The following is a 22,951-nucleotide window of genomic DNA, read 5'->3' as shown; positions in this document are numbered from 1 at the left end:
GAAGCAACTTTGTAATTAGGAATTGATTTTAATAAGGAATTGATTATCATGGAGTTAAATTTTTATGTTCATTTGTTTGTGTTAAGTATTTTTTAAAGGACAAAAATATATTTCCACCAGTTTTTAAACACAAATATACTTATCATATACCCTTTTCTTGAGAAGGTTCTTGACTGTGTATTTTTCTAAGCATTCTAGCAAAATCCAACTGTTTATTTTGATTATCTGAGGGTATATTTGGTTTAAATGATAAGACATGAGTAGATTGATGATTTTAATATAAATATAGAAAATACCTCATACACTGAAAAGAGAATCCTTTTGTTACTACATTAAAGGAATAAACATATGTTATAGGTATTAAAGATATAGTCTCATTTTACTACTGTACTTAGATCTTTAAAAATAATTTCACCATAAATTCACTAAGCATTTTGGAATTGTCATTTCAGCACAGGAAATAGTTTTTTTCTCCCTCCATATTTGTAATATAGATTTTAGATTTGAATGTGCCACTGATTATACCTTCTTGTGATTTGCCAACCCCCTTTTAAAATGTAATGTTCTTCATTTTGCAGCTATCTTCAGGAATTTCAAGACAGAGGTAAATTTCAAATTTGAACTTTTTTTTTTTCCTCTGTGGAGATCTTCAATAGAATAGTCTAACATATCCTGAAATTTGATAGTTGGAATCAAAATTTAAATTTCCGGGCTATATATTTAGACCTTCAAGATGAGAGTGCTAGCTCCCCCTGCTGAGAAAAAAATTAAAAAGCATATCAAGAATCGATTGCAGTCCTCTGATGGAGAAATCATATGCATTTAACATTCTTGGGTTTCATGTTTCTTAGAGTTCATTGTGGCAGAAATTTGTTAGGACAGGTATATACCTGCAGTTACACATGGAAGAATTTAGTGAAGCAGTGGTGAGATATGAACCCAGTGCTGTTTAATACTGCAGAGGTTATTTTATAGAATGGCAGAAGCAGAAGGGCCTGTGGCTGGGTGCTCACAGGTCACATTTTTGAAGGATACTTTAAAAACACAGCAGGTGGCTGTGTGCCTGGGGACCTGGGGTCTCAAGTGAGGTGCCCTGACCTGGAGAAATGAAGTCTTAGAGTTGAGCAGGTGCTTCAGGAGGAGCAAAAACTCCAAGGACATCGTTGTTCTATGCCTGAGACCACGAGATTTGGGGATCACAGGGCCTGATACTTGAAGGCTTCCCAAAATCTCTCCCATGTCATCTTTTGTCAGCTACAGACAGAGGCCTTCTACCACCAGGGAGCATATTGTAACAAATGTTGTTGAAGACTATTTATTACTTAAAAAATATTTTTAGGATGTGACTTTATAAATAAACAAAACAACCATTTGTGGGGGGAAAAAACCCCCAAATAAAAACTGTAAATTTTTGTTTGATAACATGAGTAAAATCTTTCTCGAATGCTAGTTTTTTTTTTCCTTGTGGTTCTTTTGATTTGAATAAATGTGTTGTTTCATAGAGATTTTTAGAGATGAGAATTCAGTTTTACGTTTTTGAAATATGTGAAAACACTGGTAGACTGATTGTCTTCCTTTAGATTTGAGGGGCAGCTGCTTACCACGCTGAAGACTATATCAGGAAAAGCATAGGAAGTTCCTAATACTTCATGTTTTCAGTTCTGTAAGGGGAACTCAGTATGGCCCTAATTTCCCTGATGCTAATTCATAGGTCATGACCTCTAGCTTGTGGATGCTGGTATGAGGGTCATAATATGAGGTCACTTGACCAGGATCTGAACTAGGTTCTGGGTTTGGGGAAGAAACAGTATAATATCTTCCAACTGGAGTTAGCAGGACCCACAGAGTAATTCACATTTGTGCCAACTGATGAGAGAATAATGACAGTTCTAATAAACTAAGTACTTAACCAGACAAACCTACCAGACAAACCTAAAATCAGTTAAAAAGAAGTCACAGTTTCTTTTCACATTAAATTGTCAAGATCTGTGTGACTGAAAGGAATGAGGTTTTTTTTTCTCTCTGTATTAAGGTTTTTTTTAAAAAAAAAAAAAACTATTAAAAAAAGAGTAGATGAGGAGACTCTTTCTCTCCCCAAGTACTCACTTTTTTTGTGTTCTACAGTGAATTCTAAACTATGGACTTAATCCTGTTGTATTTTACTTTGTCAAATATAGAAATGAATTCATACATTTTAATTATGATAGCTTTTATACAGTGTACTATTTATAGAGGAATATTAGATATTTGATTCTGCCTATCTTCTTAAAAGGCATATTTTGTTCTGGTGATTATTTATTGAACTCTTCATTGTGGCTTAATTGTGTGTATATTAAAAAATTTTAAGCTAAGAAAGCATGATAATATGAAGTCATTCTATAATTGCATATGGTTCAGTAATAGTGTAGGAACTTTCCCTTTGGAATTCTGTTTTAGAACTTGTTCAGGTGTGTGGATATTAAAATTACATTACTGAGATGCATTATTTGTCTCCAAAGAAAATGAAAGTTTATATTACTATATGAAGGAAATTGAAAAATGAGTTGAGGATAAGAGTTCAAATAATGTGGAATTCAGAGATTCACCATAATCATTTTCCTCTGAATAACTAATTTGTAGTTCAATACTGCTGTATTGAGTTAACTAATCACCAAGAGTGCTCAAAAGTAAGCCTGTGGCTAAATTGGAGGTATACCTGGGAGGAATATGAGAAGTCATTTTACCCTACAAGTATATTTAGCTTTGTTCTACAAAGACTATTTTCTAGTTTATAGGAAGAATAAAGGATGCAGACTTAATAATTGCCAAGTGATTATTCAAGACACTTCTCTTTTTTACAATAGGAATTTATTATGAGATCTCTACACTGAATGGATTCAATCCTAAGTATGTTTTGGGGTACTGTTCCCCTCTTATATTTTCCCCTATGTGTTTTAGATTGTCCTCATCCAGGGAGAACTGTAAAGAATTCCTTTTGGCTGTTTTCCTGTTTCTTTCTCTCATATCAAAATAGGGTCACAGTGAAGTAAGCCAAAGTTGTTTTCCTCCATTTCATATTCTTGATTTTTAAAATGAGAGTTAAATACCATATTAATACCATTATTGGGAGAAAAAAGAGCCAGGCAGAGAGGTCTTAAATAAACTAATTCAGATTTATTAATTTCAAAAAGTTTTTAATCTCTCTAATGTACAGATGTCTGTTGTGTGTCCTTCCTTCCCATCCTAATTCCTCCTTACACTTTAGCTAAAATTTTCCATTCTGAAATTTAACAATACAGAATTACTAGTTTGAAGTATTTGAATTCTTTAATTAATCAAACTGACATGATTATTGATATAGTAAACTGCATAGATCTTAGAAGGATTTTTTTTTCATTTCTACTTTTTTTGTGAGAATAGTTTATATTGTTAGAAACTTGTTTTGTTACAGTGGCTCCAAGATAATAAAGCTTGTTCACTAAACTAATTTTCTACTTGTTATTTATATTTATTTCCATAGAAAACTATTGTTTTAAACTTCACTTTTCATTTATTAAATTTATGAAAGTTTTCCTTTTATCTCCTTATATGATCCAGTTTAGATTCTGCATCAAAGAGATCTGACAAACTGGAACTTAAGAATACTTATCAGTTGATTTTCCGAATTATTTAATTTTACTTGCATTTAAAAATGATTTGAATCCAGTTAGCTAAAACACATTTTGCTTGACCTAGTCTCTGTTATTCACTTGAAATATTGCTCATTTTATCTAGAGAGTGCCTTCTTACCTCAAAGTATTGTGAAAGACAGAATAACTATCTAACCCGAGTTTCCTAGTTGCAATATAGCCCAACTCTCTAACATATCCTTCTTCCATGCACTGGAATTATGCTGTGTGATTATTTTTTAATTGTTCTGTCACATAACAGCATCCTAGGACTCTTAAATGTGATTTGAAATAATTATTTTTGTAATGAGAATAGATTACTGTTTGAGTAAAGTCTATTGACTGAACTTTAACTAGAATTTTCTAGTATATATTAGATACATGATAAAAAATGTTTACTTACGCTGTACTTGTATCTTGACCTTCTATTATAGTTTCATTTTGCTCAAGTGATGATTTGGATGTGATTTACTTTCTTTATAGACTGATTTATTGAAATAAGACAATGTGAAAATACCTATTCATGACACATAATAGGTGTTCAGTAAATATTATATTAATGCATATTCACTAATTCAACTTAATTTGTCAAGAAGATTTAAGTTAATCTTGACTCATAAGTTCACTTCTAAAATAATTTTTAGGAAATTATTATAAATTTTTTAAAGAAGGGCATACATATTAAATGATAATTATTTCAAGAGAATGGCTTTCAAATTTGTAAAATATTAATGTCTACAGTTTTTTTTTTTTTTTTTTTGGCCCTGGTGATTGAACCCAGGACCTCTTATATGCTAGATAAACACTAACCACTGTTCCACACTTCCAGCCCTAGTGTCTACATTTTAAAAAATGTGAATATATTGTTTCAGATGGGACAGCTAAAAAAACCCATTTTCTCCTTTAAAACTCTTTGCCCTCTTAATTGCAAAAAATTTATTTAATAGATTATGCCCTTAAGACTTCATTGATATTGTTAAATATGCATAGATTTACTTAGAAAGCAATTTCCTTTGACCTTCTCATTTGTACTATTTCTTAAGTTTATCAATGGACTGAATAACTTGCTAAAAATAGCAGTACTGTTAGGTAAGAAGGCATCTATTTTAGTTTGTCCTAATGGAATCCTTAAGAGTAGCAGAAAAGTCAGAAGTTTGGATGATGTTTAATTTCCTTTCCCTTAGTCTTCCTAATATAGTACATTTTCTGTTGAAAGTTGGCTCCACGATGAAATTTGAGCAGATAACTTGCAGCTTTTTTCTTCCACCACCGACCCCCACCCTTGCCCTTGTACAAATGTGGTCAGCATGTTTGAGATTCTGGGGCCTCTGTAGTGGTAGAAGTCTATTTCTGAGGCAGTACTTGAGAAATAGTGTGCTTATTTTAAAGCTGTGCCTCAGTTCGGTGTAAGAAATTGTCTTTACTATTTACGTGCTATAAAGTAGCTTTCCTATTGTGGAAGAATTAAGAGGAGGATCTTCTTATTTTTCAGTGACCTATATCCTTTTAAGAATTCAACTTCCCTTAGGAAATTACAAGTTAAATGCTTAATTCTAAAATTAGATCAGACAAGTAAACCAAGTAAAGAATTTAACCGAGTAGAGAGACAAAACTAATTTGTTTTCATTTGGACTAATCCCCTCAAGTTTGTCTTTCATGTTATGTAGAAAAGAATAGTTACCATCTAAATTGTATGCATTAATTTGTTATTTTTTCTTTTAAATTAATGTTTAATAATTATACATGGCTGTAGGGTACAGTGTAGTATTTAGAGTGTGGATAAAATGTGTACTAAATTTTAGAGATGTAATGTTTTTAGATATTTAATGTTTATCTGATTGTTGAAAATCGCACTGTATTTGAGAACAAGCAGTAAATGGGGTGACTCACCATCAGTCGTAGTAGAGATCAGTGGTAGCAGAGTTGAGTCGATCTTGGGCCACCTTTCCAGGCTTTTAGGAAAATGTTAATTGATGATGAGCTGTAGCAATTTGAACCCAACTATTATAAATTTAAAAATAGATATCAGAGAAATACGCTGCTGTGGTACAATTAAATGTCGATTCTGTTGTGATATTTAAGCTGCCACTGAAATTAAAGGAAGGAAAGCCTTGGATTATTGTCTTTTAGGCTGTTAACTTTGTATCGTTAATTAAACTTTTGAAAGTTGTAGGATAAATCAAATGCTTTTCTAGGGAAACAAGAAACAGTATTAATGAGCAACAACCCCATAATTATCCTTGTGAGTACATAACAGGGACACATTCATGTCTTTTCTTTGCGCAATAACTTTTACAAAGAAGTATTTTTAAACTGATCATTAATTTTATGACCACAGAAATGAGATGCAAAATTTATGCTGTTGTCATTGGCACAGGCTCAAGGCACCACTGACATTATGTGCGATTGTAATAGAATGGCTGCCAACTAATGATTCTGTAGACATTTCATTTGAGCATGCTTTTCTTTTAGATGTCTGATTAGTCTGTAATGCTTTCAATTATGTCTGTAAATTGTATTGGATACGTTTACCTGATGCCCATTGTTGATTTGGAGTTCAGCTTTTTATTACATAAACTCAAGTTGAACATTTCCCTTTAATTTATAGAAGTCTTTGCAGGTAAAGCTTCAGATACTTAGCCCCTGGGGAGGAAAAATGCTTTGCACTACTCAACAGCGACCCCTGTGTTCAGTTAAAGCTCCCTATAAGACAGCAGTTTTTACTTTACTGGTTGAAAAACAAGATTAGTGAGGGGGGAAAAGGGATGGGTCATCCATCACTAGGCCAACAGTAAGATGAGGAAGGTCACAATGAAAAGTGATAGTACGTATCTCTTAATGCAGTTGTTAAAAAGGGGCTTCCATGTACGATGCCACATTGCTGCTTTACTTTCTGAGTGAATTCAAAGGAAGTTGGGTGTGAGGATGGGGAGGGAAGCGATCAGGCCAATAGCAGTAGTTAATTTATTTTCTCTCAGATAAATGTCACACTGATTTTTTGAAAAATAATACTTTCAGTTAACTGCATTTCTTAGAATGGGCAAAATGGAAGACAATTTTATAATCAAAAGGTTAAAAAAAGAAATCACCGAAGTCTTCAACATATCAGTGACCAATTTGTTTAGAATATTCTTTTATTAAATATTCAGTTCACAGCCTAATAATGATCTTTTTATATGCATAATACATAACATATCAAATGTAGATTGGTATGTGCATCTATGTGTATGTATGTGTATATAATATACTTTACACACGTGTACACATAAAAACTTACAGTGGACATTATCAAAGGATAATAAACTACTGTTGATTTTCAAAGCTTTAAAATTACCCATTCATTTCCACATAGAGTTTGAAATTTAAACCTGAGAATATGAATTTTTAAAAAATGCTTTTCATATTTTCTTTGGTTTTTCATATATTCTTTGGTAGTCATAACAGCATAATATACTAAGTGCTAAGTTCTGATGATGTATTTGAAGTATCCTGATACCTTCATTTTAAAAAATTCAGCAAGTTTTATTGTTTTAGTGTGTACAAGACATCCTCAGAAAATTCATAGTATAGAAGTTATTTCTTAAGAATATAAGGATACTCTAGCAACTGAAAGTAACTTGAGAATTTTGTGACCTCTGCTATTGCATATTCCATGTACTATCATAAATTGTTCAAAATGTTTTTGGTAGCTGTTTTTCACATTCTTTCTTACCTTATATTTGATATCTGAGCATTCTTGTTTTCATAAGAGAAATATTGAAGGGATCACTGAGTGTTTTGAAAAGTACTTGGAACATGTCAAAAGAAAGATAAGTTGAAATCTGAAGAATGAGAAGTATTTATGTGTACTCTTTGGAATTTCAATCAGGGAAGAACCATCATCATATTTTGTACACCTAGAGGTAAAATCCTAAGAATAACAAGATAGCCATCCCTGTATTCTGCTCTTGCTGTCTTCATGTCTTAAAAGAGGCTCTTTGCTTTATCAAAATTTTCCTATGCTGGAAAATAGGGAGGTACCCATGCAAAAATAGGTGTCAGGGGATATGGACATCCTTTTGAAGAGTCTAACAGCTTTAACCTGGGTCTGCCCAAAAACTGTGGCCCAAAAGTAATACTATAGAACTCTAGGCTTCCCTGCTGGGATTTTCACCAGGACTTTTGAATCACCCCTGAGATGGCTGGTTTTCTCTTGAATCTGCAACAGGTAACTTGAATTGTTAACGGTTAGATACTTGACAATAGTATTAAACATACTTTTTCTTTAATGTTGAATCTGTGCAAAAAATGAGTGCTTGTATATTACTGGGCTAGCAAATTGCTGATTCAGCATTTTATTAAAACATTATTTCAACTAAGTATATGGAAAAAACCCAAACCACAAGATCTTATCATGGGAGATTGAATGACCTAAAACAAACAGGCAGACAAACCCCAAACAAACCAACCTAAAATCAAGTATGAAACCGGCCAGAACATTTTTAAAAATGGTAACAACATACTACTGAATGAACACAAAGTGTAAATCATCTCGTTTGAATTTTAAAAGGATTATATGAGTTTTAAATCTGTTTTCCCATTAAGGATTCCAACTCTTAAAAATACAACTCTTTTTAATCTACCCTAATGTAATCCTGTGATTTTTAATGAAATAAAAAGTGTTCATATGGCTTCACATCACCAATTTCTCATTATCATTTTTCAAAATTACTGAGTAGGTAAATGGAATTACTTGAATTATTTTCTTTGTTGTACTTTGCATCTTTGGGGGTATTGATATTTTAATTTTTTATTTGTTTTGGGTACATGCTTTGTTTTATCTTGCTTCTACATTTTGAATTCTTTATAGAAGCCATCATAATTTAGGGACTGTATCCTTTTGTGTCACAAATAAGCAGTTGTCTATTGGTTTTGAGAAACTGACCACATTTACATAACAATGAATACAAACTAAAATAGGACCTGTTTTAACTTCATTCAGAAAGTTTTGTTTTCCCATTACAGTGACTGAACTTAATAGTAAAACTTAACTCTTTAGCCATTAGTTCAGATGGCTAAATTATAGAAGGCATTTCTCTGATTCTTTTACAGGTGATGCAGAAGAGGGGGAAGAATATGATGACCCTTTTGCTGGACCTCCAGACTCTATTTCATTAGCCTCAGAACGATATGACAAAGATGACGAAGCCCCCTCTGATGGTATGTGACATTTTTCCATAGAATTTACCTCTTGCCACTTTGACACCAAGCAGTGCTTTTTGTGGAGGTAGTGGTCTTATCAGAAAGCTGAAGGCTGAGGCTTCCATGAACTCACCTTTACCAGAACCTTTTAAGGAACGGAAGAGCTCTCTCTAGTGGTCCTAGTTGAGGTTTCCCTAAAAATGTAGTTGCTTCTTTTTCTAGGAAATTTTTAGAATATTAGGAGAGTGTTTTGCATTACCATGCGAATATTATTAGTAACAGTTTGTTGGCTAGCTTAATATTATCAAATTCTTGTTTAATTTTATTGTGCTTCTTAATGGCTTGCTGTATTATTTATTTTATAAATAATGAAAAAGGTTTTTAGCTTTTTTCTGAAAACTTCATGCAAAATGAGTTAATAAAATATTAAATTAATTATTCTTACATTGCCTTTTCACATTGAGACAATTTTTATCAAATGCTTTTTTTAAAACACATTTTCATTTTTCTGATTGTCACTTAAAAATGCCTTATATTATGAAGTAATATTATAATATTTTTGTATTAATTGAACTAGTAATAAAGTTGATTGTTTATCTCTTAGTAATTTCTAAAAACTATTGAATGTTGCCAAAGTTATGGAACTTGTTTTAGTACAGCATGTGCTTTCTCTGTTATAGCCAATTGAGTGCATCTGCATGATAGAAACCTTATAAGGGTGATATATAGTTATAAATTAAGAATGTGTATCGATAAATTAGCCATGCATATTAATTTGTGGCACTCAAAGTTTCACATAGACATAGAAATGAGTAATGTCTTCTGCCACTATATGATGATCAAACTGTGCAGTTCCATCTCTAAATACAATTGCTGAATGAAAATATGCTTCCTGCAACAGAGCACTCCACATTTTATGTTATCCAGATTATTCCCTTTGGAAACATAAATTGCTTTTATGAGGTATAAAATTATGTCTATTGCAGAACAGGGATAAGTCAAGTACATGCATAAGTGATAAACATTCTAACCACTGATTCAGAACAAAACAATCTTTTTTTATATCCAGAACTTTGTACAATGTGTAGCAATAATAATCATATCCATTTTATGTTGAGTTTTACATTTAATTTCTATTTTTAAAATAAGGGATTTTTTCTCTTATATTTCCTTTTTATCTTTTACAAAGATGTACATTTCTCTTCATTTATACTTATCATCCAAAACAGAGCATTATCTTTTCTACCCTCATCTTCAGAAGCATTTCTGCTAGAAAATGATTTATAATTGAGGAAATAATATTTTCTGGTCAAACAGTGAATTATCATCTTTGTTGTACTGTTTTTCAGATGTACTTTAATTATTTGTTTTGCTTCTCTGTATAATGTTGGTAGATAAGAATGAGTGTATTTGTATACATACACATATACAGACAAAGTATTTATACCTCAGGGGATAAACAAACACATGCATACAGAATGTTCTCATAGAGTAAATATCCTTAGAGTGTCTCAAAATAGCATAAATATTTTGATGTACACGGGAGCATTATATGCATTCTTTAAAAATTGCAAGAAAAAAAAACCCAGCAATTAAATATGTACGAGAGTTTTATACACAGTGACTTGTTATTGCATTATATTGTCTTTATATGATTATCATGTTTTCTTTCTTAAGAGTAAAAACTTTATCACATTTTCATAAACAAATATACAGGAAATAGGTTAACATGAAAAATATTTGCTGTTAAAAGATTATAAATATTTGAATATTATTTGATGATTTTTTTATAACACCAGCTTTTTTGTTAAATATTGGTTCATACTATTAATGTTTAAGAAATTCTTAAGCAAATCGGAAATTTAACTTTTAATATTACTTATTTTTATATATAAATAACGTGATTTTTAATGGTTTCACATTTTCTTCTAAGTATGTTTTTCTAGGTTAATTTTCAAACTACCACTTGGACTTCTAATCTACTCTTAAGACATCTCATCATCTCAGTTTTTCTCCCTGCAATTTAGATTTTTGTCTGTGTTTTCTTTCTTTTGCTGAGTAAATTTTCCTTTATTATGTGACCTCAGTCTAATAATGTATTAATTATAAAAAAAGATAATGCATTTAACAATAAGTATAACCAATTTAGCACAGGTCACCAAAAGGCCTTTTGTCAAAATCAGATTGTTGTTTTGTCCTTTTGACTTTTACCTTATGGTAGGCACTAACAAAGTACCTGAACTTTGATGGATTATAAACTCTAAACATGATATGTATTTTTCATAATGCTAATGTAATTTTCAAGGTACTGAAAAGGTCAAACCTGCACATCTCTATGTGCATTCTAAGTCTGTCTTTCCCTTTAATATTTCTTTTTCTCTGTTCCTCTGGTTCAAAAGTTCACTCAGTTCCCAAATGGCCACCTAATTTTCCAGTTATTCCCTCAAGCCATATGTGTTTTGGTTTCTTTATGGTTTATTAGGTACTGTAGGAAAGTAGCATAAGTTATATCTTCTAATGAAATTCAAGCACACTTCAGTGATGCTTCGACTTGATTGCTGGTAGCAATTAAATCACAGCCAAGGAGAATAATGCATAATCTCACAAGGTCCAGACACCCTATAGAAAATGAATAGGGATGAAGACAGAAAACAAAAACAAAATCTCCAAACCCTGCCAGACACACTGTTTCCAGCTTGCCCTTTTTTTTTTCTTTCTTTTTTTTTTTATTGGCCAGCTGCCTGATTGATAGCAAAATCATAACTTGCTGCATGCTAACAGGCAGAGTTCACTTGTAGGTTATTGTGAGCTGATAAAGGGTTAGATGGAGTTTTGATTTTCGCATTGGACCTTGGTACATCAGATTAATGGAATTTCAATGAGAGACTAAGAGTAGCCACAGCTTTGTCACAGAAACAGATGGAGATTCTATAGTCATGTCCACTCATTAATACTAGTTGCCTGAAAGGTGTGCTGCTTCTCTATACAAAAGAGTTGATATAATTGATTTTTGAGTGGTACATTGAAAAAAAGTACCTTATTGATGACTAGAATTGTAACATAAATGGTGACAAATTTTTGTGTGTCTTGTAACATAAAAATATTGTACTTTGTAATTTTTTCTCCTTTCTCTTTGGAGACAATTTTTTATTTTTTTGAAGAGAAATACATCCTAAGAACAATTGCAAAAAAAAAAAAAGAAAAAAAAAGAGATAAAATGCCATGCTAAATTACCTTTTAGGAAAAAGAATAAGACTTTACATTTTATTTATAAATGATTATATGACTTCTATCAGAGCTTCATTTTTATATGGTAATATTTTTAGAAAGCATATTTATTAAAAGTTTTATTTTATTAGCTGTATGCTTTATTTTTTTCTGGAAAATTAAAAAATGAATCATAATGGTTTCTAAGCTATTGTAGATTACTGTTGGAAGTTTTATGCTTATCCTTTGACTGGAGATATATTGCAGTGTTAATATTGTTAGAGATAATGAGACTTAAAACCTTAAAGAAGAATATTCTTTATTGTACACATGTTACAATGTTCGGGCACCAAGTAGTAGATATCAGGTAGCCTTTAGACACTATATAATGACTTAAGTTTCCATTTTTCTATTCTGAAATCATTTTTCATTTATTTTTGTCATTTGTGAAAGAAAGCTTCTAACCATATAGTATTGTGGAGAGTCCCTGAGGTAGGTGAAAGGATTCAGTGAGCTAGAAGACATATATTGGCTCTGCTCATCAATGATAGGTCGAAGGATCCCAGTGGACATTTGTTACAAATCTGATTCAGTCCTAGACCATAATCACTTTGTGGATAAGAATCTGGAACCTCTAGGGTGTGAATGTAGGAAGGCTAAAATGAAACTAAAGATATAGAAGAATCATTTATTGTCCCGGTATCTTCCTAACTGAAAATTTCCAAATGAAATAAAGCTGTGGGCATTGGCAAGGGTATAGGTTTATATGAAACAGTGTTTGTTTAGAAATGGAACTATTTTTTTAAAGCTTGGAATTAAGAAATAGTTAAACTACTTTGATCATAATTTAAAATATTATATAATATCTTTTCCTTTTTGATTTAACTTATTTTAAGAAAATCCTATGTATAAAAATTTGGGTTTATGAAACATGTAAATCATGTATCCCAGAAGATTTATTTTAAAAGAATTGTTTCTAGGATGCCTGTATATCATGAGTACTCATAATGCTTCTAAAACATCCATAGGCACATTCATGTATTTAATGTACCAAGCTTTTGAGGAAGTTTTCTTTGTATGTGTGTGTGTGTGTGTGTGTGTGTGTGTGTGTGTGTGTAAAGTTAGGTGTAGCACTAATCAGTTCTTATAAAAGTCAAGCAATAAATGTTTTATTTTTCTGAGTCTCAGTAGAAAATGAAATAATGTTTACAATCAGGATAATATAAGAAAAAGATTGAAGCTTTCAGTAAATTAACCACTTAAAGTAAATGGTTTTCTACCATGGTCATGTAGTTTTTTTCTATTTTAAATATTTTTTGTTTTTAGTTGTAGATGGACACAATACCTTTATTTTATTTATTTATGTGATGCTGAAGATTGAACTTAGTGCCTCACCCATGTGAGGCAAGTCCCCTACCACTGAGCTACAACCCCATGTGGTTTTTGATACTTAAAATTATACCTTTGTATTTTATTCTGAGTATTTATTTATTTATTTATTGTTATTTTGTGGTCTGGGAATCAAACCCAGGGCCTTGTACTTGCCAGGCATGCACTCTACCATTGAACTGTACCCTTGGCCCCCTAAGAATTTAATTTCCAACTTGAACTTTTTTTGTGTATTTACATATTAATATTATACTTGTGTTTTAAACTTTAATAGTTATATCGGTATACCTAGTTGCTAGCTTGTGCATGTGTTAGCAGTGTAAGAGAGGGGATTATAGTTTGGGGAAAGGAAAAAAGTAAATAACATGTTTCCAACCTTAAAGATATATATTGAGGATATAAATCACACAGATGTGAAATATCTTTGTGATACAAAGATACAAAGAAGTAAATAAAGGCACAGAGCCATTAAGAATCATCTTTCTATGTTTTATGCTACTAAATGGGAAACTATATCAGAGTAAAACAAGTGGGCAAATGAGACTGTGGCAAAATAAATTACATAAGAAAGAATGCAAAAGTATTTACACAATACATGAAGAAGGGTGCAGGATATCTGGATAAGACAATGAGGGATTCAAAGAGGAGTAAGATAAAGTTCTTATTTTTTAAAAATATGTAATTGAGATGGGAGGAGAAGACAATCACCTAAAATAAGATAATTAGCATTCTAGTAATCTAGAGTAAGCTTGATTCCAAAAATGATAAACATTATGTGTGGCTATATCTATGATGTGATCTATACCAAGGCAAATAATTGGTTTCATTGATTTTACTCTCTTAATTTATTGGTTGAATCAGTCATATGTTGTGAATAAAACAAAGCCTAAACTTTATACCTAAATTCTGAATGATTTTAGGGTAAATTGTAAAGGGGGGACTTTTATTTAAGTTTTGTGTGGTGCTTGAAGTTTTCTGGAGAGAGTGGGAAATGATCCTGAAAACAAAATTTGGAATAGAATTCCAGCAATCAGGTTTTAATACTCATTGATGATAATTTGTGTGGTCAAGAACAAGTCACTTCACCTTTCTGGGTTTTTGTTTTCTGGTTTGTGCAGTGAAGTATTTGGAATTTCCCTAGAGCACTAAATGCTTTTGTCTACATTTTAGAATTGTAAACTTAATGGTAACAGTGAGGTGATTTGCTTGAAGAAAATAGGTTTTGTGGGTGTTAAGCAGAGGTGAGGTTGTATAGGAAGGAGTAGGAGCTCTTGAAGATAAATGCATGGTTTACAGTAGGAATAAATGCCAAGTTCATTTGAGGACTTTCCTTTGATTTGGTAGCCATTAACAGATCCCCGAAGCAATTAGCAATGTGGTGAGTGCATATTTGGGGGGTATTGCCTTGGCAGTTAAATGTAGTTAGAATGAAGGCAAAAAGACCAGTTAGTAGAATCAGCAAGACAAATACTGTGCTATATTATTTATTTTTAATTTTTATTAAAATTTTTTCTTAGTTGTAGGTAGACACAATACCTTTATTTTATTTATTTATGTGTGGTGCTGGGGATTGAACCCAGTGCCTCATACATGCTAGGTGAGCAGTCTACCACTGAGCCCTAACCCCAGACCCTGTATTATTTATTTTTAATCTTGACAGGCTCTCTGTGAGGTTGATATTATTATTATCTGACAATTGAGGGAACCTAGGGATAGAGATGAGATAATATGATTTGCCCAAAGTCTTATAGCTACCAAGTGGTAGAACCGGGATTTGAATTCCTTTCTGCCTGAGTCCAGGGATTGTGTGCTGATCTCAAAGCCATTACATTTTCCTTTTTCCCTGGCTAGATACTTTGCTTCTGTTTCAGGGGGTGTTGACAAGAGCCTGGGTTAGAGTAGTGGACAGTGTGCTGAAAGGGAAGTGCTTTTCATATCTCCCTTTTCAGCATACTGTCTGCACTTCAATAGAGTCAGCATCACCTAGGAGCTTATTAGAAGTATTGAATGTCTGTCCCCACCTACTGAATCTGCATCAGTACTTTTAACAAGATCCCCAGGTATATGTCAGAGTTTGAGGAGCTCTGTTCTAGAGGCATTTGTCATACTGACTCTTCTTGCAGCTCAAAAAAAAAAAAAAAAAAAAAAATAGGCAACCAAGCAATTGCATGTATGGGCTACCCATGAACATTTCACTGCACTGCACCAGGCATTGCACTGGGGACCACCTTGAAGTAGGTGAAAAGTAATCTCTGTGGTCACCTACCTTCACTTCCAGTACTTGTTTCTGTCACTGGAAACCCTTATACTGTAGCTTCCTAAGCTGTACAGGGGCCCCTTTTCCAAGGATGCTGTCTGTGGGTAGTTGTCCCATTTTGGAACCTTTTTCTAGAGTTTCTTTCTCCTCAAACTCTGCTAGGTAAAGCTGTGATAAATTATTCCTAAGAATATTTCCTAAGAATATTTGCATGTTCATAGGGGCAGTGCCTTTAACCCAGGGGAGTCCAAGGCCCACTCATAGATCTTGAGGCATCAGCACAGGCCAGGGGTAAAGATGTTATTTTAGAGTATCATCTCTCATGAGATTTAGGCTTATCTTTCTTAATGTGCACATGTGGATTTGATTCCATTCTTTGAGTTCAGAGAGATTACAGTTAGGGCTTCCTGTCTTTGGTTGTGCGTCCTGTTTACAAATTGAGCCAAAGAGTGAGTTTAGAGACAAACTCAAAGAGCAGAGTTCATTAAGACAGTGGGATGACTAATTTGGATGTAGAAAGGAGTGCTATCCTGGCATAGGACCCCAAGGAGAGCGCCTTTTCTCCAGGAAACCTAACATGGAGGTGGCCGTGCCCATGGTTACAGTAGCACCTTCAAGGAAATAAAGGGATTACAAGGTTTAAAATGAATATTGATTAATAAGTCTGGCACTGTCTGCCATATTCTTTCATGGAATTTCTGTCTTTTAATCTGTTCAGAACTACCTCTTAAGGAGACATTTTCCCTTTTTTTATTCAGTCTCTAGACATTTTCCCTTTTTAAACTTAAAATATGGAGACTGAGAAAGGACTAGAACTTTAAACTCTGAGTAACATTCCAATTTCTTTGGTCTTTCTACTCCATGATACTTATAAAATTAAACTAGCATTTGTTTTTAAATTATAGGAAACATGCATGTGGTTAAAAATAAAAAAGTAGACGGTGTACAATACAAAGAAATAGCTTTCTTTTTCTGCCCTATCCTACCCTTAGAACTGCTTCCCAGAGGCCACTGTTCTTACAGGTTCTTCTGTAGTTTCTGGAGCAACTTTATTTATGTTTAAATATATTTTAATTTTTAATTGAGATATAGTAATTGTACCTATTTATGGGATATAGTATGTATAACATATTAGAATAACTACAAATTACACTTCTTGGTTTTGTTTGACCAACTATAAATGGTATTTTTTGACTCCTGCAATGCTGGATACTTCCTTAAAGCTTCTCTCCCATTTCTGCCTCCCAAGTTTTTATTATTTTATTCTTATTTCTTTTTAATGTTAATTTTTGACTTAATCTTCTTTTCCTCCTCCCCCACCTTCTTCCCTTCCTCCCCCTCTTCCTCCCCCGACTCCACCTCCTTCCCCTCCTCCTGGTCCCTTTCCTCTATTGATCTCCCTTCTATTTTCATGAGACCACTCCATCTTCCTTTTTCCTCTCTTCCTTCCACATATGAGAGAAAATATACAACCCTTGACTTTCTGAGTTTGACTCTTTTATTTTTTATTTTGTGACAGGATCTCGCTGTGTCCAGACTGACCTTGATCTTGCAATCCTCCTGCTTCAGCCTCCTAGCAGCTAGGGTTACAGGTGTGGGCTCTCATACTTGGCTTATGATATATTCTTATTTTTTAATGTACCAACCTCAGGGCCTATTGATTTTACTTTGAAATGTCAAGAAATTAGCACACCCGGTCTTCTTCTCATCTCTCTTTCCACTCCTCAATTTTGGTTTTTTAAAAACGACATTATTTTTGCAGTGTTAAGCTCTCTAACATTTATATTTGATTTCCTGACTCTAAATTGACTGCTTTTTTTTACTGGCTAGGAATTACTTGGAATTTTTTATTCACTGAAGATACCTTTTCTTGACTATTGATGTGATTAAGACTATTTATTTATTGCAGTGCTGGGGATTGAAACTCAGAGCCTCACACTTGTTAGCAAGCATTCTACCACTGAACTATACCCCCAGCACTTTTAAAAACATTCAGAAAGGGGCTGGGGGTGTAGCTTAGTGCTCACTTATCATATGCAAGGCCCTTGGGCTCAATTTCTGGCACCATGTGTGTGCAAGCGTGCACATACTCCCTCTCTCTCTCTCTCTCTCTCTCTCTCTCCCTCCCTCCCTCTCCCTCTCTCCCTCTCTCCCTCTCTCCCTCTCTCTCTCTCTCTCTCTCTCTCTCTCTCTCTCTCTCTTTCTCATGCACACATACCACACATATTTTTCCAGGGGGACTTCAGCAATCTATAATGCCATTTTAATAACACCAAGAGACTGCTTTATCCTATTTCACAACTGGTCTATTAGAATAATTCCTTGGGGAAGAAGTAAGCTCCCTGGCCACCAGTCAGAGGAAATCAAAATAAATATGCCAGTCTGGCCTTGGATATAGATACTTAACTTTCTGGAAGAACCTGGATTCTATAAGCAATAACGGAGAACCATCCTTTCCCCTAAAAGAATTGTAGTCTTACTGTGGGTACGGTGAATGCACACTTCACAGTTAGGAGCCTTACCAACTCTATTCAGATTAAAAAATGTGTGCCATTGGCAATAAATACTCCAAGAGATCAGAAAAAGAAGCATTGCATACTGGTATCAGTGGAAGAGGCTTGGATTTAAACTAGAATTTAATAAGGTTGGATGCAATTTTAATTAGTAGAAAGTGGAGGGAAGAATGCTTTTCTGAGAAGCTGAGGGAACAGGGAATAAGAAGAAATGGAGCTAGAAATGAGCATAGTTTGAGGAACTATGGAAAGACTAACATGACTAAGAAAGGTTTGAGACGATCAAACGATGAGGTTGACCAGAGTGGCATGGAGAGTGGCTCTGACTTTTGGTACCGATTCAACCACCAACTGAGCTACTCTAGTTAAGGCATGAATTGGCTTGCTTCTTTAAAAAGATTTAATTATTTTAGGCAAGGTAAAAACCAAGTATGAAGTACTTTAAATGATCTCAAAAGGAGCTGATTCTGTAATGACCCATTTTAGACTTTTGAGCTAGACAGTATGATGAAAAGTGGTATTTTAGGTAGACATAGCTAGTTGTGCTATATAGATGGATTATAGGGGATTTAGTCAGTGAGATAAGAGGCTATTCCATTAAGCCATATGTTCAGTGATCAGAGACTCGACCATGAGAGGGACAAGGAAACTTGAAAGGAGAGGATACATATGAGGAAGAATGGACAGGTAGTAGCTATGTATAGAATTTAGAAAAAAGATCGAAGATGATTATAAAATTCTAAATTTTAATGACTAAGAAAATTGACTGAAATGTGAATTTGGAGAACAAGTTTGGAGAAGATGAAAATGTTGATAAGTTTGGGTTTGCAAGTGGAACTGAGCTAACAGTGGACATCCAAACTGCCTACTAACTAGTTAGAAATATGGGAATGGAGCTTTGCAGAACCTTTGCTTACCCTTCTTTTTCATCCCTTTTTTGGCAGATATGAGATGAGACATACCTCAGTCACCCTAAAAATGAAATATAGTGGTTGAGAATCATTTTGTTTGTGTTCAGATACTAGCCTCCAGCAAGTTTGTGGCCTCCATCAAGTTGCTGAGTTTCCTCATTTATCAAATGAGGATAATAATTGTACCCGTATCGTATTGCTATTACAAGGATTAAATATAAGATTATATAAATTAAAATTAACAAATTTAATATAATTATAAAATGATTAGTATAAATTTATGTAAATATAAAGCACATAAGAAATGAGAATACTTCCTGATAGTAGGGATGAATTAAATTCAGGTTATTATTATCCCGTCTATTTTGAAGATTGCTTTGTATGTTTTATTTCTGCGTTTAAAACAGCTGTGTGCATGAGGTCTCATCCATCTTCTGTACTGTGTAGCTTATATGCTTCACTGGTTAAGTTGGATTTTGTAGGATTTGCAGTTGGAAGTTTTAGGGATTTAAAATACATGATCATTTTTTAAATTGGGTATTTTCTGTTGAAAACTGTTAGCAGTTAAATTTTCTGTATCAAATCTGTTATGCCTTTGCCCAGAACCATTCTACCTCTCTGTATCTTAGCTTCTTTTTATTGACTAAATAGTGAGCATGTGAGAATGAAAAAATTTTATACCTGGGAAAATTTTGTAGATAGGTATCATTAGCCCAGGGAAGAAGGTACTGTATTTTATACTTTAGCTTGATAGCTAGTGACTAAAAACTTACATACTTCTGAGAGCATTTGAATGAGTTTAAATCATATTACAAGATTCTTCAATAAGGCTGTATATTTAAAAACAGGGAAAAAGTGGCCCAAAATTATTAGGAAGCAAGGACAGCAATCAGTATCTCATTATTCTCACTCAAGAGCCAACTGGGATAATGTTAAAGACAATAACAAATCCAAACAGAAAGAGTGGTACACTCAACTAAATTGTAGGACTGGAAAATCAGTGGTAGCAAATAAATTAAGGCAAAAATTGTTTTCTGTTTTTACAAAGATTAAACAAGTAGTGCAGTCTTTAATATCTGCCTACCCATTTTATTTTTTTACAAAAGTTTCAGTTGGTATCAGTGTTTTGCAACAGTGATTGAAGAAAAATTAAGTACACTCTAGATTTTAAAATAATATAGATAATGCCAGGTACAGTGGCACATAGCTATAATCCCAGCAACTTGGGAAGCTGAGGCAGAAGAATTGCAAGTTCAAAGCCAGCATGGGCATCTTAGTGAGACCTTGTCTCAAAATAAGAAATAAAAGGGACTGGGAGTGTAGCTTAATTGTAGAGCACCCTGGACTCAATCCCCAGTGATATATGAAAAATTTGTAGGTATTTTAATGAAGAAGATATCTCTGCAATGTGCAGGAATCAACTTAGGTGAATTATTTTCTTGACAAGTTCTTTCTTTATTTCTGGTTAACACTTTGCATTATAGGTTTGGGGGTAAGCCTAAAGTGATTTTTCAGTTAAACCTTAGTTTATGAATTTTGACATATGTACTTACTGAGTTAAAGGAGATGACTTTGATTTTAGAGAGTCCATCAGCAGTTTGGCCTAGGGTCTAGTATTTTTGAAGTTTTTTGAAATACATTTTTACCTAACCATAGAATTTACCCACTTAAAAGTATACATGGCCTTTCTGTGTAGCTCTTTTCACTGAGCATAATGTTTTCAAGGTTTATCTATGTTGTAGCATGTGTCAGTTCTTCCTTCCTTTATAGCCCATTAACAATTTATGGTGTGTATTATTTGCCCCCTTTTGTTTATTTACCAGTTGATGGACATGTGAGTTGTCTCCTCTTTTTAGCTATTATGAATAATGCTTTTGTGAACATTTGTGTACAAGTTTTTGGGTGAATATATGTTTTCATTTCTCTTGAGTATACACCTAGGTATGAAATTGCTGGATCATATGTAGATTTAACTTTTTGAGGAATCGCCAGACTTTTTGCAAGTAACTGTGCTACTTTGTTCCTACCAGTGACTTTTCCATGTACTTTTTTTAACACTCAATATTACCTTTTTTATTTTAGGAATCCTAGTGGATGTGAATTAGTATCTCATTGTGTATGTCTTTGGAGCCAAATCCTTTCCCCAGTTTTCAGTAGGGTTGTCTTTTTATTGTTAAACTCTGAATTACTTATATATTCTAGATACTAGTAGCATATCAGATATGTGATTTTCTTTAAATTGGTGAGTTGTCATTTCACTTTCCTAATGGTATCCTTAAAGCACAACATTAAAAAAATTTTTTTTTTCCTCTTTTTGGTATTGGGGATTTAACCTAGGGATGCTTTACCACGGAGCCACATCCTCAACCCTTTTAATGTAATGTTTTATTTTGAGATAGGGCTTTGCAAAGTTGCATAGGGCCTCACTAAGTTGCTGAGGCTGGATTTGAACTTGAGATCCTCCTGCCTCAACCTCCCAAGTTGCTGTGATCACAGGCACGTGCCACCCTCACTAGAAATATTTTAAAATTTTGATGAAGCTTAATTTATCTGTTGTTTCATTTATGCTTTTGGTGTCATGTCTAAGAAGGCTTTGTATAACAGAAAATTCATAAGGTACTGTCTTTCTCTTAAGGTCTTCTTAATTTGAGGATAAGTTATTTCTCAAAATACTGAGTTCTTTTACTCTAAGAAATTATAAGATTAATATACTAATTAAAATAGGGACAAATCGTACTCTATTCAGTGTAATTTTTCCTTTTATAGTACATGTTTTAAAGTTGTGCAGATGACAAAAGGTAACTTTCTTCTTGTGCCTTTTCATCATAGTGAACTCTCAAATTCTATAATCTTTAATATCATTTTAAAAAGAATTCTTGGTTTCTTTTGTGGCATATGATATCACTACTCTTATTTCTAGCAATATGCCTTTGACATATAAGTGCAATAATGTTTGCTGCATTGCAAATATAAACATAATCACATGGCTCTTTCAAGTTAGTTTAACAAATTATTTCTGAGAACACATAGTGTAGATTATTGGTGACACTGGCTCTTCTGGGTGAGGCTTTGTCAGTTCATAGTTATGGTGGTGGGATTCAAGGGGTTCCGGAATTGTGGTCTTGGAAAAATTGTTACTATCTTTAGCATTTAAAAAGACTGTTTATTTGCTTTTGTCTCTTCTCCCTTGTAAGGACATTCCCCTCACCCTCTGTGTCAGTCATCAAACTGAGTGATCTTGCCAGATAAGGAAACTAAGACCGAGACACAAAAAATGTCATGTGAATTATCTAACCAGTACTGTTAAATGTGTGGTCTGAAGACTGGTTCTGATCTGTGATCTGTTGATTCGTGATCTGTATACTACTGATCTACATGTGACAATCTTAAGTACAGAAATTAAGAGTAAGTACTGAGGAATATTGATAGCAATTTGACATTTCTGTTTTATCCAAGCACATAGTCATCTCTTCCTAGCAATCCATGTTTATTGCTTTTTATGTTTTGCTGTGAATTTTTACAAAAATATTGGTTCATAATGTCTTGGGGCAGGGTATGGTGGTCCTTTACCACAGACAGAAATATTGATCTAGGATCAAGATAATTATTACAGGAGCCCCAGAATTATAACTTATGCTTTCTGGGACCTTTTCTTTTTTTCTGTTTTTTCCCCCTGTATCTTTCTTTGTGCCTTCCTCCATGCTGATAGCCATGTTTTAATTGGAATATTAGGTTTATATTCACTATGGAGAAACTTTAGGGATTATAGTCCCACATTTATTATAAAGTATGCTTTCAGATTCCAGTGTCATATCAGATAATGTAATTATCTTTCATGCAAAAGTC

At 33.4% G+C, this 22,951-nt stretch overlaps 1 protein-coding gene across 2 annotated transcripts in view; it reads left to right on the top strand.

Annotated features, from left to right (window-relative positions):
- The window catches only part of Skap2 (src kinase associated phosphoprotein 2), a 173,514-nt gene that overhangs the window by 9,807 nt on the left and 140,756 nt on the right, over positions 1-22,951 (top strand). For both annotated transcript variants that reach the window (XM_047560671.1, XM_047560670.1), the window contains exons 3-4: positions 579-604; positions 8,739-8,846. In XM_047560671.1, the coding sequence (XP_047416627.1) occupies positions 579-604; positions 8,739-8,846 (134 nt within the window). The remainder of the gene's footprint in view (positions 1-578; positions 605-8,738; positions 8,847-22,951) is intronic.

This window comes from Sciurus carolinensis, chromosome 8 (genome assembly GCF_902686445.1).
Source record: "Sciurus carolinensis chromosome 8, mSciCar1.2, whole genome shotgun sequence".
Taxonomy (NCBI): Eukaryota; Metazoa; Chordata; class Mammalia; order Rodentia; family Sciuridae; genus Sciurus; species Sciurus carolinensis.
Note: the sequence above shows the minus strand (reverse complement) of the source record. Positions and strands in the feature narration are given on the sequence as shown.